This window comes from Condylura cristata, unplaced genomic scaffold, assembly GCF_000260355.1.
Source record: "Condylura cristata isolate star-nosed mole 26May11 unplaced genomic scaffold, ConCri1.0 scaffold00047, whole genome shotgun sequence".
NCBI lineage: Eukaryota > Metazoa > Chordata > Mammalia > Eulipotyphla > Talpidae > Condylura > Condylura cristata.
Window position 1 is genome coordinate 1353023 of NW_004567148.1, and position 16181 is coordinate 1369203.

The window sequence follows — 16181 nt, forward strand, 5'->3', positions numbered from 1 at the left end:
TCAAAACTTCTACTTAAAAAGCAAAGAAATGTAAAATGAGAAAACACTACAACATTGCATCAGTCATATTTCTATTCTCTCAACTATTCCTTCTTAGCCAATATTCTACACTTAGGAACAACAGAAAACAAACTATTTTTTTCATTTCCCCCAGGAATGATTGCATAATTAGCACCATTCCAGAAGGAATGGTATTATATTCCCTTATGGCATTAGAGTTTAATTCACTTAAGAACCTCCTTCTTCTCTATCCATCCCCTCACCTCTCCAAGGTGAGAAAGGGCGCATCACTGAAGATCTTTTATTCAATTTTTTAAAGCTTTTTTATTTGAAAAAAATCTCAATCACACATAATAGAGAATATAGCAATAAATCCCTATGTAGCCAACTTCCACTTACCCATTCAAAGGCATTCTTGTTTTATCAAAAATCCCTTCCCCTCATCACCTTTCACTAGCAGATGAATAACTTTGAAGCAAAATCAAACATAAATTCATTTATAAATATTTCAGTAGTATATATAATCTTGAACAATGCTGATAAGAAAAACTGTCCTCATAACTTTTCTTCACTGATATATTCAGTCCCACTCACCAACTAAAAGGTAAAAATTTCTGAGATGGTCTAAAACACTAGTCAAAAATTTACTATGTCTTTCTGGAAGGAAAAATTCCCTAAACTGAAGAGATTAGTCTAGACTATGTTAGACTATTTCTAACACAAAGTAGCAACATATGGCAACAGGCCTAGGAAAACTTAGAAACCACTGTACCTTAGCACTCTCAACTAACATAATACACTAGCATATAGGACAGAATTAGGTCTGACTAAATTGCTATTAAACAAAATAACATAATATGAAGATCTCATTTATAATTATGACATAAAATCACCTAAACAAAACCAACACATTAAAGTACTATAAAGTACAAAACACTGAACTAAAAATATTCAAATTTGACTTTAACTCAATTTTTGTTACTAAGATCTTTTCTGAAATATGTTAAGAATTAGTAACAGTTGTACAACAGTAACAGTCGTAGATATACATTACTGAGATTTGCAGAAGCAGCAATGAGTGAGTAATCATTTTTCTTGTATTTACAAACTAAAACTACTTTGCAATCTTGAGTATGCATATGTCCATGTCTTAGAGTGGGCGCAGAACTATTTTCTGAGAAAAATTTTGGTCTTGCTCATGGGGAGTCCAACTGACCAGCATGTCAGAAAACAGAAATTCATACTAAATAATATTAATTACACACAACTGCCTAAATAAAATATACTTGCATTTTAAAATCTTCACATTTTCACATTAAACACATGGAACTACTTGCAGGATACCTAGTTAAGTCTACACACACATTATGGCAATGCTGTCTATACATTCCTTCCTATTAACACACTTGTTTTCCTAAGGGCCTGGAGATATTTATGACAGCAATTGGAACTGATGTGTTTCTGTTCTACCTAGAGTCCAGAAACCCCAAAACAGACTAATTTCTTAAACTACAGAACATTTCCCATTCACACAACTGTTGGTGCCGTCAGCCTGTGGCAGCGAGGCAGAGCAGCTCTTCAGCAGACATCTGACTCCTCTAAAGCACAGAGGTCACTTCTTGCACTGATCCCTCTCCCAGGAAACTTGCAAAATGAATACCTCAGTACAATGACAGCCGGCCCTTCATTCAGGAAAATGGGCCAAGTATCCAAGGAGAGGGTCTTTTAAAAAAAAAAAAAAGAAACAGAAAGAAAAAACTTGTTTTCGTGAAAAAAAACTTCCCCAAATAACTCACAGTTAAATAATATTATGTCACTTTATTTGCTAATGGTATCAAGTTGGAGATGTTACTTACACAGTGGTGTCCTTGCACAAAGCATATTTACCGTTCTATTATAAAAGCTGTGGTGATATTTCATTCTTCACCCATGTATTAAGATTACCATTAAATTAAGATATAGTATTTGGCCCTCCCTGGTGGCGCAGCGGGTTAAAGCACAGCTGAGAATCTAAAGCCGCTTCCGCATGAGTTCAATTCCCGCCTGCCCCGGAGGTGACCACATGGCGTGGCAGACCTCTCCTGACCCGCCCGCTGCTCCCCTCAGCAGTGTACTTTGTCGATCTGCCTGTTCTGTTCCCCACTCTGTCTCTGGTGAAGCCTCTCACCGCCCCAGAGCCTCTGGCCTGTACCCCAGTTCTGTATGTACAAATAAATAAATCTTTAAAATAAAAAAATAAAGATATAGTATTAGGTATGACAATACTGTGATATACAAGAAACATATATTCAGTCATTTAGATGATCAATACATAATTGGTTTTATCCATAGGAGCTGGCTCACAGTTTCCAAAAGTCTTGCAATTTCCTAAGCATAGTGGGAGAGAAAGGGAGCTCTTAAGTTAATGAAGGTGACTTTGGAGATGCATGACGAGTGGAGGCTGGTTGCCAGGAGTACTAGTCCTTGAGATTAGAGGACAGGAACTTCCAGTCCCACCTCCTAACCCTTCTGGGGGAAAGAGGTACCCCAGAGGTATAGGTCACTGAATTAATCAATTGTGCCTGTAATGAAGGTGCCACAGAAACTCAAAAAGAGGGGCTTTAGAAGAGGCTCCTGGCTATTAAAAATGCAGATTTGGGGGCACACCTGGAGATGGTATTGAAGCGCCAGGTCTCTTCCCCATACCTTGCTCTCTGCAAGTCTTGCATCTGACTGTGGTTTCCTCTCTGTCAGTATTCTTAATTCATTAAATAAATATGGTATTCTAGGAAAGTAATCAAAACCAAGAAAGGTGTCCTGTGAACCTCTGATTTACAAAAGCAGATTAAAATCTGAGTTAGCAACAGGCTACCTGGAGTCTGAGGAGGTACTGGAGGGAAACTCTGATGTAAGCTGGCTTTTTAGAAGCCACATAGCAGCCTGGGCTTGAAACAGGTGTCTGAAGTGGAGGGAGGACCTGCGGGCTGATTCATGGTACTGTTACAGAGCAACCCAATGTGAACTGAGTTGCCTGTCGGTTGGTCCTCACCTGTGCACTTAAGATTCAATTGTGGGCCCTCCCTGGTGGCCAGTGGGGTAAAGCATAGCACTAAGAAGCTAAAGCCCTTCAGCCTAAGTTCAATCCCTGCCCCAGAGGTGATTCACATGGTGCCGCAGACCTCTCCTGGCCCGCCCCCTGCTGCCCTCAGAGTGTACCTCCTCGATCTGCCTGTTCTACTCCCCAATCTGTCTTAGGTGAAGCCTCTCACCACCTCCACATCTCTGGCCTGTACCCCAGTTATGTATGCATAAATAAATCCTCATTATATATATCAAAAGTCTCAACATGGTTGCTTAGCTCTGCCCTTGGGTCCTCACAGTCCTCCCTTTGGTGTTTCAGGGAGCTGTAGTTTCAGTGACTGGAGTAGGGGGCGGAGTCCACAAAACCTGTATCTACAGAGTTCGTTTACATCCTTTCCCCCTAACAGTAATATGGAACCTCACACCATCTCTAGTGTCAGAACACTGAATTTGCCGACACCAGCTAGGGTCCAAAAATCACTCATTATAGTAGGGGGAGGATAGCTATTCCACTGCTGCAACTCGTCTTAGGTCACGGACAACACAAGTCCATTCATCACCTTTAGTACTTAATCTACCAGACACTAACTTTTATGAATGGCCTAAGGTAGTAGAAAAACTGCACAATTTTGCACACTGTATTGCAATGTGCAAAACTGTGCACCTGTCCAAGCATCTTTCACTGGTTACCATAAAGTCTGTCCTTTCCCCAACTACCTGCTGGGCCATTTCTTTTTATTTATTTATTAAAGATTTATTTATTTATGCATACAAGAACTGGGGTAAAGGCTAAAGGTGTGGGGGTTGAGAGGGCTTGCCAGAAACAGGGTGTGGAGCAGAACAGGCAGCTGTACTGAAATACACAGCTGAGGGGAGCAGAGTGCAGGTCAGGAGAAATTTGCAGTGCCATGGGGGTCACCTCCCTGGCTGGGGAGAGAACTAATGCTTCAGTAGCAGCAGATAGCTTCACAGTGCTGTACTTTAATCCACTGAGCCACCAGGGAGGGCCCATACTGGGCCATTTCCTTTACTTACCTGGTATTAGCATAATCATGGGTCTTATAAAGCTCTATTCTTTTCCACTGACAGCAGTTAGAAACAGTAGCTCCTCATCTCCAAGCTCCATCCACACCCATTTTCTGTTGAGTCTCTAAGTTAATTACACTTAACCTATATCACAGAGATTAGTTACACTTTCTATAAAACAAAGGGACATGAACACAGCTCATCTCAAAGCAATAGAAAGTCAAGGTAATAGAGACAATTTCACACACTCTAAATAATCTTTCCTTTCCAGTAAATGCTTACAGATCACACTTTTCATGACATAAAGGCCTTCACTGAAGCTCCAAGAGTTGAGGCTCTGATTGCATAACTGATCATAAATATAAATCCCGCCACAGATGAGAGATGATGAGAGATTTAAAAGTGAGTCATCATAAGGGGGAATCACACTCAGCTTCCTGCCACCACTCCCCCAACACATGCTGTGCTTTGACACCACAGTGCCACCTCTCTGGTACCAAGGAAACATCCCCTTTCCCAGACAAGGGTTTCATATTGGCATCTGGGTGTCCTCCACACAGAACTGTCTGATAAACAGATTTTTTTTAATTAAAAAAAGCGAGTCATAAGAGTCGTGTGTTGTTTTACAAAGAATTCTCTACACAGAGACAAAAATGCAATAAATCTTAAGAAAAATAAATCAAATGATCTTCATGGAAAAAACTCCCTCCAAAATCAGTCCCTGAGACAGCTCCTCCCAGGCACTTTCTGTGTCCCTTTTTAGCAAAAGCTTTATATACAGACTCAAACAACAAGATTAAATGACCTTTAAAGCTGCTATTCAAGTAATTCTGATTCCAACTGAATGGTGTAACTTTCTCAGGAAATGCATTATGTTTTAATCATAGTGTGAATAAGAGAAAAATACCTTTGAATTTAAAGAACTGTTATCCAAAATGATAATTCTAGGCCAAATTTATTTTTCTTACAAGTACGTGATTAGGAGAAATTATTCTGATTCAAAGATAGTGTGGCGGGGCCCTCCCTGGTGGTGCAATAGGTTAAAAGCTCAGTACAGCAAGCTAGCCACAGCCACTTCAGTACAAGTTCGATCCCTGCCCCAGCGGTGATCCACATGGTGATCCACATGGCACTGCAGACCTCTTCTGACCGGCCCACTGCCCCCTCAGCAGTGTACTTCGCTGATCTCCCTGTACTGTTCTCTGATGAGTCCTTTTACCGCCCCTACACTTCTGGGCTGTATCCTAGTTCTGTAGGCATAAATAAATCAATCTTTAAAAAAAAAATATGGCATAGCCTGGACAGAAACAGGAATTGTGTACTCATGACAACACAGTAGACAAAAAATTGAATTCATGAACCTAAAATGATACTAAGTAAAGGGACAAGGAGGAGAAGGCTCTCTGTAATGAAGAATACCAATCAATAAATGTAACATGTGACAGAATTTCAAAAATAATTTTGCAGTCACTACCTTTAACAAATGATTTTAATAATAATGATACTAATACAGAGCATCAAGATACAGTTCACACAGAGCACAAGTGTATAGTGTAGAAATGGAACATCTGCCACACACCATCAAACTTAACCAGTGTCAAAATCATGATGTCAAATGCAGCCTAAGCATACAGCTGAAAAGCACACGAGCTCCTTGCTATATTTCTACCCAAAATCCTGAGTAATCATAAGGAGCCACAAAAAAAGGTACTTTATGCAAAGAAATTTTGAAAAATCAAATCACAAGACAGCCCCCCTTCCCAGGCCAAAAATGTCTGGAGAAAATTCTAGAATCAAGGAGACTAAGTGAGTCGAATAGTTGAATGCAATGGAACACAATATACAACTGGGTCCTGAATCAGGAGGGAAATTATGTATGAAGTTGCTTAGCAGGAAAATAAAGAAATGTGGTTACATATTCAGTCAGTGTGAGGTAACCTGAAAGGACAATCTCACTGTTGCTCTACTGTTAACAGCCCCACCCTCAGGCACAACACACGGATTATGTGTATTGATATGGGGCCATGAGACCTGTGATGGCCTTTCAAACCCCTCAGGAAAAAAAAAAAGAAGGCAAAATATTAGTAACAAATACCTATTTGAAGGGTTACAGAGTGTTCACTACACCATCCCTGTAACTTCTGTAGCTATAAAACTTAAGTAAAAGGCAGGGAGGGGGAAATCACATAAAATTCATTCTTAAAGAAGGTTTTAGATAGCAAATTCTAATATGAACACTGTTAACAGCTTTTAAAGTCACGGAAACAGACTTATTTATGAAACACTTCTGCTATGAAGGAATCTCAGTAATTATTCTATTTTTTAGGCAACATGAAGTTTCCAGTGTTTATCTAGTCTCTCACTAATGTTCTCTCTATAAAACAATGTATGATAATATTTAAACAAAAATTAGTATAATACTGATGTACACAGTCAAATTACAGAAACTAAATTTTTTAAAGATAATGTAATAGTTTGTTTTTACATCATTTTGTGCCTTTTTCCATCTCAGCTGTAATCCCCATGGGAGAAACTGAATTTCTAATGACAATCTCCCCAAACTACAAGAGGACTATCAGGAATTGGTCCTTAGCACCAGCCAATCCTCCTCCAGTCTGAAAGGTCAAGTGCTCAGAGGAGTAACATGGTTCCGTGTGAGACAAGCCCCACACGCAGGGTCTCTGGCTACCCATCTGCAGCCTCATGTCCCTGCAGCAACTGGCATCCCCAGGAGGCTGCAGCTTCCTACAGGTATGTGTGACTGGGTCATTAAGTCGGTAGGTGCAGACTTTTATCCTATGACTCTACCAAAGATTTTGAGAAATTGAAAAAGGCTGGTTATCCTTAGAGTACAAAGTGACTTTGGAAAGCAAAGAATCTCTCTGGGTTAAGAAAGCAGGCTTATCACCAACTACTACATACGAATGGCAAATCAAGGTCACAGTGAGCTACCCACCTCCCACCTGTGAGGATGGTCAGTCTCAAAAAATAACAGAAGCCACAAGTGCTGACAAGGATGTGGAAAAAAAGAAACCCTTGATTCACACTGGTTGGGGATGAATACTGTGTGGTCCCCTGGAAAACAGTACAGAGGTACCTCAAAATATTAAAAATAGATCTGCCATGTGATCCAACAATTCCATTCTTCAGCATCTCTCTGAAGAAAACAAAAGCATGAATTCAAAGCATTATCTGTACTCCAATGCAGAGATGATATACTAGATAAAAGCAAATTTTGTGATTTTACTGTATTCTTCATTAGAGTGCTATGTAATAGCAGCACTATTTACATCAGTCAAATTACAGAAACAACCTAAGTGTCCAGGGACAGATGAGCAGATGAAGATGATGTGGGTTTTATATATGCAGCATCACTAGGGTATACTTAAAAAAAAGAAATATCATCATTTGCAATAATGTGGATGGAGGGGATTATGCTATATGAAGTTGGAAAGAAAAAGACAAATACTTAACACTTTCACTCCAAAGTGAAATACAAAGAAACAAAACAAAGGAACTGACAGAACTAAAGCAAAATAAAACCTAGAAATTTGAGTAAAGAATTAAGGCTACCAGTGGTGGTTGGGGAGCAAGCAGGGCAAGAGATCCAGTGGACTACGGGGCAGGATTAGTGGGGCTCTGGGGTCAGGTTGGTAACACATGTCTGAAAAAGTGTGATCTGCTGTGATCCACTATCACTAAATCACATACAGTACAGTAAACCAATGTTACCTTAATAAAAATGATACAGTTTTAAAAAAAGGATTTCCTTCAGTTGACTTTCATAGAATTTTATCACTCGCCTATATTCCTGAACTATGAAACTGAATACATGGAGTAAGGAATAGTTTTTCTTAATAAATAAGCGATTTTTAAAAATTTAAAAACTCAGTTTAACAAAAAAAAGGGAAATTATATTCAGAAACACTAACAATTTCCATAGTGTATAGCTTTATATTAACTTTCCCTCTTAGTATAAAAAAAGTTGTCCTAAATTATCGTAACTGGGTAAAACGACTTTCAAGAGTTGTACATAAACCACTTTTTGAAACAAAATACAACATTCCAAAATCTGAATATTTAACATGAACTGTAAGTACTAACTGCTAAGCTATAACTTGAAATAATCTGTAAACATCAATTTCTTAAATCTAGTAGGAGATTCAAGATAATATAGTCAATGTTACATTCACCAATAACCACAGACTTCCTGAACCCAATATGAATTCCCACTATAAAAAGGTTAAATATTTTGGGTCCTCCCTCATGGCACAATGGGTTAGGACACAATATTGCAAGCTAGCCACAGATCCTTCAGCGTGAGTTTGATGTCCGGCCCGGAGGAGACCCACATGGTGCAGCAGACCTCTCCTGTCACACCCACTGCTCCCCTCAGCAGTGTACTTCGTTGATCTGCCTGTTCTGTTCACCACTCTGTCTCTGATGAATCCTCTTACCACCCCTGCACCTCTGGCCTGTAACCCCAGGTCTGTATGCATAAATAAACAAATCTTAAAAAAAAAAAGATTAAGTATTTTAAGACCTAAACACTGCAAGTTTAAATCGTAGCAAAAAGTAGTACATTAAAACAGAATTTCATAATACTAAAATTAAGAGAATATGCAATGAAAAGACCACAAAAATAAAAAGTGAAATAAGTTATGAGAATATTTATGATCAGTGCCAAAACAAAAAGTTATTCTAAGAGTTCAGAGTTCAAAACTCAAAAGGTAAATGTCAATACAGAAAATAAAAGATTAAAAAGCTAAACAAATACAAAAATATGTTCAAAAATAATCAGATGTAAGTCAATAAGTTATCATTTTACCACTACCATAAGAAGTGGTAAAATGGTAACTCCAACTAATGATAAGGTTATTGTAGCACCAGCACATTCAAACAATGCCAGTATCCGTTTAAAATCCACATAATTTCTAGAATACAATTTAATGACTCATTTTTCATAGACATTTAACTCCTTGCATATACAAGATATAATCAAGCAACCTGACCTCACACAACTTATAGCCTAATGTGAAAGAACGGAATTTTAAAAGACATGATCAGAAAGCATGGTAACTGCTTAAACAGAAAACCATCTTGCTAAGCAGTTCACCATGCACATCAAACCTGGAAGTCTGGAAGTGCTAGAGAAACTATGTTACTTTCTGGTTGCCAAGCACCCCACTAGGTATGGAGCTTATGGACCACATGTTATCTGCAAAGTCAACAGCCTGGAGTAGAAAAAGACTCACAGCCACAATGAACAGGGTAAGCATGCCAAGAGAGGACACAAAAAAGGGAGCAGCAGTGGTCTAGGAGGGAGACCACACTGGTTGGATAAGAAGCCAGGAGCACAGGAGAACAAAGTTCTTGTCACACTTGTCAGGTGCAAGCATGAAGAGACAGCAAGAGGTGCCAGGATGAAAAATGACATGTGGACAGTCAGTCATCACTAGCATACAAGAAGCTCATCATGAATTCAGCATTTTGAACAAGCGTTCCCAAAGCATCTACATCAGCAAAGTAAAAATGACCAATAGGCAGCACATACCAGAGTGTGGCGCTCACAAAAGAGCTCTGGACTGGAGAAAACAGTTACACAGAAGAGTCAGGAAGAGACCAGCCAGGAGCAGAGAAATCAAAGAGCTGAGACTGAGTGTGCTGAAAGAGAAAGTGGTAACCGGAATCCAAAGGATAAGAAAAATAGACTAAGCTTTAGAACGATTCAGACGTCAGCCCTAACTTCCATATGAGTTTTCAGTCAGGTGGATAAGCCTCATGCTTAGAACAGGCTGAAGTGTAAAGTTATGTGTGCCCATGTTTGTCTTTTAGGTATATGGAAGTAAAGCCAGTAGATACCCTTATACAGAAGTTGCTGGCAAAGGAGAGTAAACAAAAAATGCTTGAAGGAAAAAACGACCAAAAGAAGGCCATACAGGTATTTTGTATTCAGTGATTGGCTGGGAAGTCTCAATCAGTGGCTGGCTCTACAGATCCAGGTGCGAATTACTAAAAGCACATGAACTTGAATGATGAAAACACTTGTGACAGGTGTGGAAGTGATCTTTCCTTTTTTTTTTTTTCTTTTTAAAAAAAGATTTACTTACTTATGCACCCAGAATTGGGGTCAGGCCAGAATTACAGGGGTGGTGAGATGACTCACCAGAGACAGAGTAGGGAGCAGAACAAGCAAATTGACAATGCACACTGCTGAGGGAAGCAGTGGGCAAGATGGGAGACAAGAGAGGTCTACCATGCCATGTGTGTCACCTCCCTGGCCTGGAATTCACAAACTTGTGCTGAAGCAGCTACAGCTAGTTTTGTGGAACTGCACTTTAACCCACTGCGTCACCAGGGAGGGCCCAGATTGATCTTGATTTTTTGTTATTTTATACTCATTGTATAAGAAGTTACTTGGAAGAAAGGTAATTCCCCAGTTAAGTTTAATCAAAGTAAAATGATATAAAAAATTCAAACTGGGAAAGGATGCCACCAAAGAAGATCCTGAATGCCACCCAAAAATACAGCAAATCTGCAGCAATATATAAATCTCTCGAACTGGGAAATATGTGACAGCCCTGGGGAAAAAAAAAATGGAGCTCGTCAGGGCCCACTGTGCAGAGAGAGTATGAGACCTAAGGCAGAGGTGAGACAAATTTCAAAAACGCTTTACCAAGTACAGACGGCTCTTAGAGTCAGGCAAAAGTGAGGGGTTCCTTAAATGCTGAAATGGAGGGTGAAATTACAGGACACATGGCAATGTGGTTTGTCTTCACCTTTCATACAGTGCTTAAATGTGAGGGATCTAAGTGCTAAATTAGAAACTGTTTTACGAATGGTACAATGATGCATGTAACAAGATGGCTTCAGACGATTTTGCCTGAAATTGATACAATATCTGATGTTCAAAGTCTAACAAACAGTATACCTTTTTTAAATTTCAAATTCAGGAGTAAAACAAGGACAAGGATAATGACATTATGTGTCCATCCAATACAATTTGTTTTGGGGAATACTTGGGAACAGTCAGAAAAGAACCAGTAAGGTCAAAACCAAAAGGAGCAGAGGCTCCAGAATTCAGACTAGGTCACCATCACTGGGTGGGGCACTCTCTACAGCCCAAGAGAAGGAAAAAGTATTCTTAGTCTGTAATTTACAAAATTATATGGATTGCAAAAATTAGAACATATGGAATTTCAATCTTGCCCAGCTTTCAGTGAGATTCAAGCCACAAAGCTGGAGCTAACAAAGTGATGCTTGCTACTTACTACATGAGCAATTTTTTGCGAATAAAAGATACAAAGCTCCAATAATCCAAAATTATGAGCAGGCTGAAGGATAGAGTTATTTTTGAGAAATTAACTTCTGAAAATTGAATCATCTGACTTGGCAGATCCATACTAGAATTTCAACCACCCAATCCATTCCACAGCAATAAAATAGAGTTAAAAGGTCTGATTTCAAGCATTTTCTTCCAGTAGGTCATGGTATACATAATGCATTAGGAATACAAGAACTTAAAAACACGTACTGCCAGTATACACTTAAAATGCAGTTCTTCCTGTCCAGGATACTCTGCCTCCTGTCCTTAAATCTGCTAACTTCCTGTCCACCACATGACCACTTTCCAGTACAATGATCCCCTGATGCTGACTCTCCTGTTTCTCTCATCATCACAGCTACAAGGAATCACCCCTGATCAGTGATCTCAGGCTTACTAGCATGAAGCGTCTTTCAAAATTTAAGGCTCAGATGGATGGTGCCACAGCACCTGACTCAGTGTGGACCTCGGCACTTAGCAAATGGAATGAGCAAAAGTAATATTTAAGCCAATCATTAAAGATACATAAAAAATGGGTGACTCTCAGAGGTATTTTACTCTTGGGAGAGGCCTCTCAGGCTACTGCTGCCTCACTCTCCCCCGTGACCCTCAGTCCTATCAACAATTCTTTCTTTCACTGAAGATCAGAGCAAGCAGGGTCTTGAGAAGTCAGTCCAACCCCTCTATTACCCAGGGACATGAACAAAACAAAAATATTCAGTAATTTAAAAGGCTAATAAACAATGTCCTATCATCTGCTCCTTCATTAAATACTTATCTTTATCCTCCCATCCCCACACATTCAATCTCTCTGCTAATAGCCAACATAATCCTTCCCCAGTTAGCTCCTTCTATCTACAAGGTGCTTTTTTTAAGAGTAACAACTTTAAGCTAGATAAATGACATAAGTATATTATTGGAAATCATCTGTTTATCACCTCTTACCTACAATTAGATTATAAATTCTCCAAAGAATGTTTATCCTAATCACATCAAAACACTATACATTTTATATGCAGTATGAACTAAAAATTAGTAATAACTACCAAGTGAAGAAAAACAGAAAACCAATTATTTACTTATATATTAAATCACAGAAAAAGGAACATTTTTGTGTCCTACTATAGTCAAAAATTATCTACCATCTAATCTTATCTACACTGATCTACCAGTTAAATATTAAGTGCCTACCTAAAAGCCGCTTCCCAAAAGCAGTTCATTCCACAAACATCAGAGGGCAGCATCCAATAGGGATTCCAGTAACACACAGAGAAATCTTTACACCTAACAGAGTAAGACAGAAATAAAGTCCTACATGAATAATCAAAACTAACAGGAAAATTACTCAACATAACTTACTGTTCTATTTTACAGCAACAAAATAGTGACTCCAATTTTGTAAATCCAATTACATGTAAAGACTTTTGGAAACCACTGGAGAATGATTTCTCCTTTAGTGAGGGTAGCATTATTTTAAACAGAACTTTAAAACTTCAGGTTAATACAGTACAGACAGGAAAACAGTATCCTGGTGAGGAACTCTCCTGATATATTAAAACCTCTTCTTCAGATGTCAGATGTCAGAGACAAGATGGGAATACTTGCAACATTTGCCTGATCTGCCCTCCACCCCCCAACCCAAATAAAATCCACTTCAGCAAAACCAAGTATTTGCTTATCTGAAGCAAAATTAAAATGCTAAAATAGGGGAACAGAGACTTTCTAAATGTTTTTAAATCAATCCTCAAAGGCATTTTAAAACTGAAATATAGGTATTCTGCTGATATTCATGGTTCAGTTTCATGATCTGTATTATCTTATTTCACAGAAGTTAAAATGGAGAACCAACTGTTCTTTCTTCTTAGATTGCACACTGGAGTTTCAAAAAAAAAACAAAAAACAAACAAACAAAAAAACCACCAACCACTGGATCAGGGAGGGAAGAACACAAGGGACTGCAGTGATGGGTGATGGATGCCGTGGTGGTGGGAGAACTACAGGGACTACTCCTAGAGGAGAAACCAATTACTGTACAGAAAACGAACAACAGTGGAAGAAAGCGAATACTTTTTCTAAGGGGAAAAGTCAACCACCTCATGTTACAAAAAGTGTGTTTTTCTTTGTTGTTCTTTTTCAAAAACAGTAATCCAGTTTGAAGTTCACTTCAGAGGAGTCCTGTGTAAAAAAGCCAGTAAGTACAAAGTCAGGGTGAGTCACCACACCAGGTCACCTCCTGTCCTGGTAGCTAAGCCCGCCCTCTTACTTTGTTTTGTCTCTCACTATGAATTTTCCTACAGTGAATTTCTATGAAATTTCAGATATGCAAAAATCTCAGATCACTCCAATCAAAATAAGTCAACAGACTAAGTAAAGAGGGGGATAATGTGGGGAGAGTTGTCTCTCAGCCCTGCTACAATGAAATCACCTGCCCTATTAATTCAGAATCTGGGGGAACAGTCTCAAGCACTGGTGATTTCTTCACATGCTATTCAAGAAATTCTGTTTAGCATTGCATTAAAAACTACAATGCTGGAATAGAAAAACCAATGGAAGAAGTCACTGATTTTCCTTTAAAAGGACACCATTTTTAAGCACAACATAAAAAGTTATAGACATCTTATGTAACTTTTTGAGTCAGGCTCAGTGTGATTATTAAAAATGAACAGATTTCTGGGAGCACCACCCCCCACCCCCCAACCCCACCTTGTAGTGCAAGGGTTAGTCTTGGAGCCAGCAAGCTATCCCAACCACTGCAACCTGAGTCCCATCCCTGGCCAGGGAGCTAACCCATATGGCACAGCAGACCTCCCCTGTCTTACGCACTGCTCCCCTCTGGCAGTGGATTTTAGTAGATCTACCTATTCTCACCATGCTGTCTCTAGTAATTCCTTTCACGTCACAATCCACCCCCCGCATCTGTCTTACATACCAGTTCTTGGATGCATAACTAAAAATCAAGAAATAAAAATGAACAGATTTCTTCTATTCGAATGCTTTCACATCTGTTAAAGCCACACAACAAACCTGTTGATACATGAATTTCCACCTTTGGGACAGACATTAGGAAATATTCTTCCAACAAAGCCACAGTTCACCTTTGTTCCAGGAAGACAAGAACTACTCTTATGATTACTTACCCCATCAAATCTTACAACAGTGGAAAACTGAAATGAAAAACAAAGCCTCAAAGAGAATGACTTACTACTTTTTCTGTAAAAATTGAGGGCTCTCCCTGGTGGCACAATGGTTTAAAGCACCACATTATGAAGCTCTATGAAGCCACTGTAGCCCAAGTTCGATCCCTCACCAGGGAGCTGACCCACATGGTGTGGCAGACCTCTCCTGAAAAGCCCACTGCTCACCTCAGCAGTGTATTTCAGTAGATCTGCCTGTTCTGCTCCTACTCTTGTCTCTGGCCTTGTTACAGGGCATCCCAATGTGAATTGGGTTGCATGTCTGTGGGTCCTCACCCGCATGCTTAAGATTTAATCATACTGTGGACACACACAAAAAGGTTCAATAATGGGTTTATTTACAAGGAGAAAGAGAAAGGAACAACTTAGGGGGAAAAGAAAAGAAAGAAATATGAGTTAACTAGAATATCCTACCAGTTCTGCTGACTTGGACTCCTCCAATAGCACGGTGAAAATCGACCAAGAGCCAAAACGACCCACCACAAACCATCAGGCCAAGAGAGCCCCTAAGCCCACCTATTTGGTTTTACCCCAACCTGGCTGCTCAGCTCCACCCTCATGTCCCAGCGTGCTTCTCCTTGGTACTGATGGAATTTGTAGTTCCAGTACCTGGAGTGGGGGTGAAGTCCATGAAGCCTGTATCTGTTACACTCTCACCCATCACTCCTCTGGCCTGTACCCAGTTCTGCAAGCATAAATCAAATCTTTAAAAAAAATTAATTTGAAATGATGAAACAAAAGTGTTTTCTGTCCCAATTTGCACTGTGCAATGCCTCTACCTTAGGCAACCAATCTATTTTCTACACAGATTTCACATCAATGGAGTCAGATAATGACTGAATTCTTTCACTGAACATATTTTCAGTTTTTATATCATCCCTTTTTCTGCCCAAATAAAATTCCATTTTGTGGTTGGACCTACATTGTTTATCTGCACTTCGGTTAGTAAACATTTGGGGTGTTTTCCACTTTGGGCAACTGTGAATAATGCTGCTGTGGGCATTCAGGTACAATATTTCTGTGAAAGCACAGCTTCAATTCTCTTGAGTATATAAACTAGAAATGAACTACCAGGTCATGTACAGTAGTTAATGCAGATGAAATGTGCAGCAAAGAAGTTTCAGGTAAATTTCTTGACAATAACTCAAGAAAGCATAGCAAAATCGACATAAGGGATGTTTTCTTCAGATGTGAGAACTGTTATTGCAGTGAGTGCATTGTCATATGCTTTATCTTTTCAAACAAAGCAAAACATGTCTCAAATTTTAAACCACTTCTCAAGTACTGAAATTATAGGGAATATTTATTTTTGATGTTTGTGATTTTCTCCTTAAATTTTTGAAATACAAGGTCACAGGAAGTTGTAGACACTCTACTCTGTTTCTATAAATGGTAACATCTTACCTGAGCATAGTTCAGTACCCAGTACCTGGAGTATGTATGCATCAATAGAGACTACATCACCCCAGAAACAGAGACTGTACAACCCACAGATCTGATTCAGGTATCCCCAGTTTTACATGTACTCAAGGTATGTACATGTATAGCCTCATGAAGTTTTTTGTTTTGTTTTTTTT

At 39.2% G+C, this 16181-nt stretch overlaps 1 protein-coding gene across 2 annotated transcripts in view; it reads right to left on the reverse strand.

Annotated features, from left to right (window-relative positions):
* The window catches only part of GXYLT1 (glucoside xylosyltransferase 1), a 45958-nt gene that overhangs the window by 21756 nt on the left and 8021 nt on the right, over window positions 1–16181 (reverse strand). The window contains exon 2 of one of the 2 annotated variants that reach the window (XM_004694774.2): window positions 12602–12694. The exons of the other annotated variant lie outside the window; for it this stretch is intronic. Within the exon in view, the coding sequence (XP_004694831.1) occupies window positions 12602–12694 (93 nt within the window). The remainder of the gene's footprint in view (window positions 1–12601; window positions 12695–16181) is intronic. 2 annotated transcript variants of the gene reach the window in all.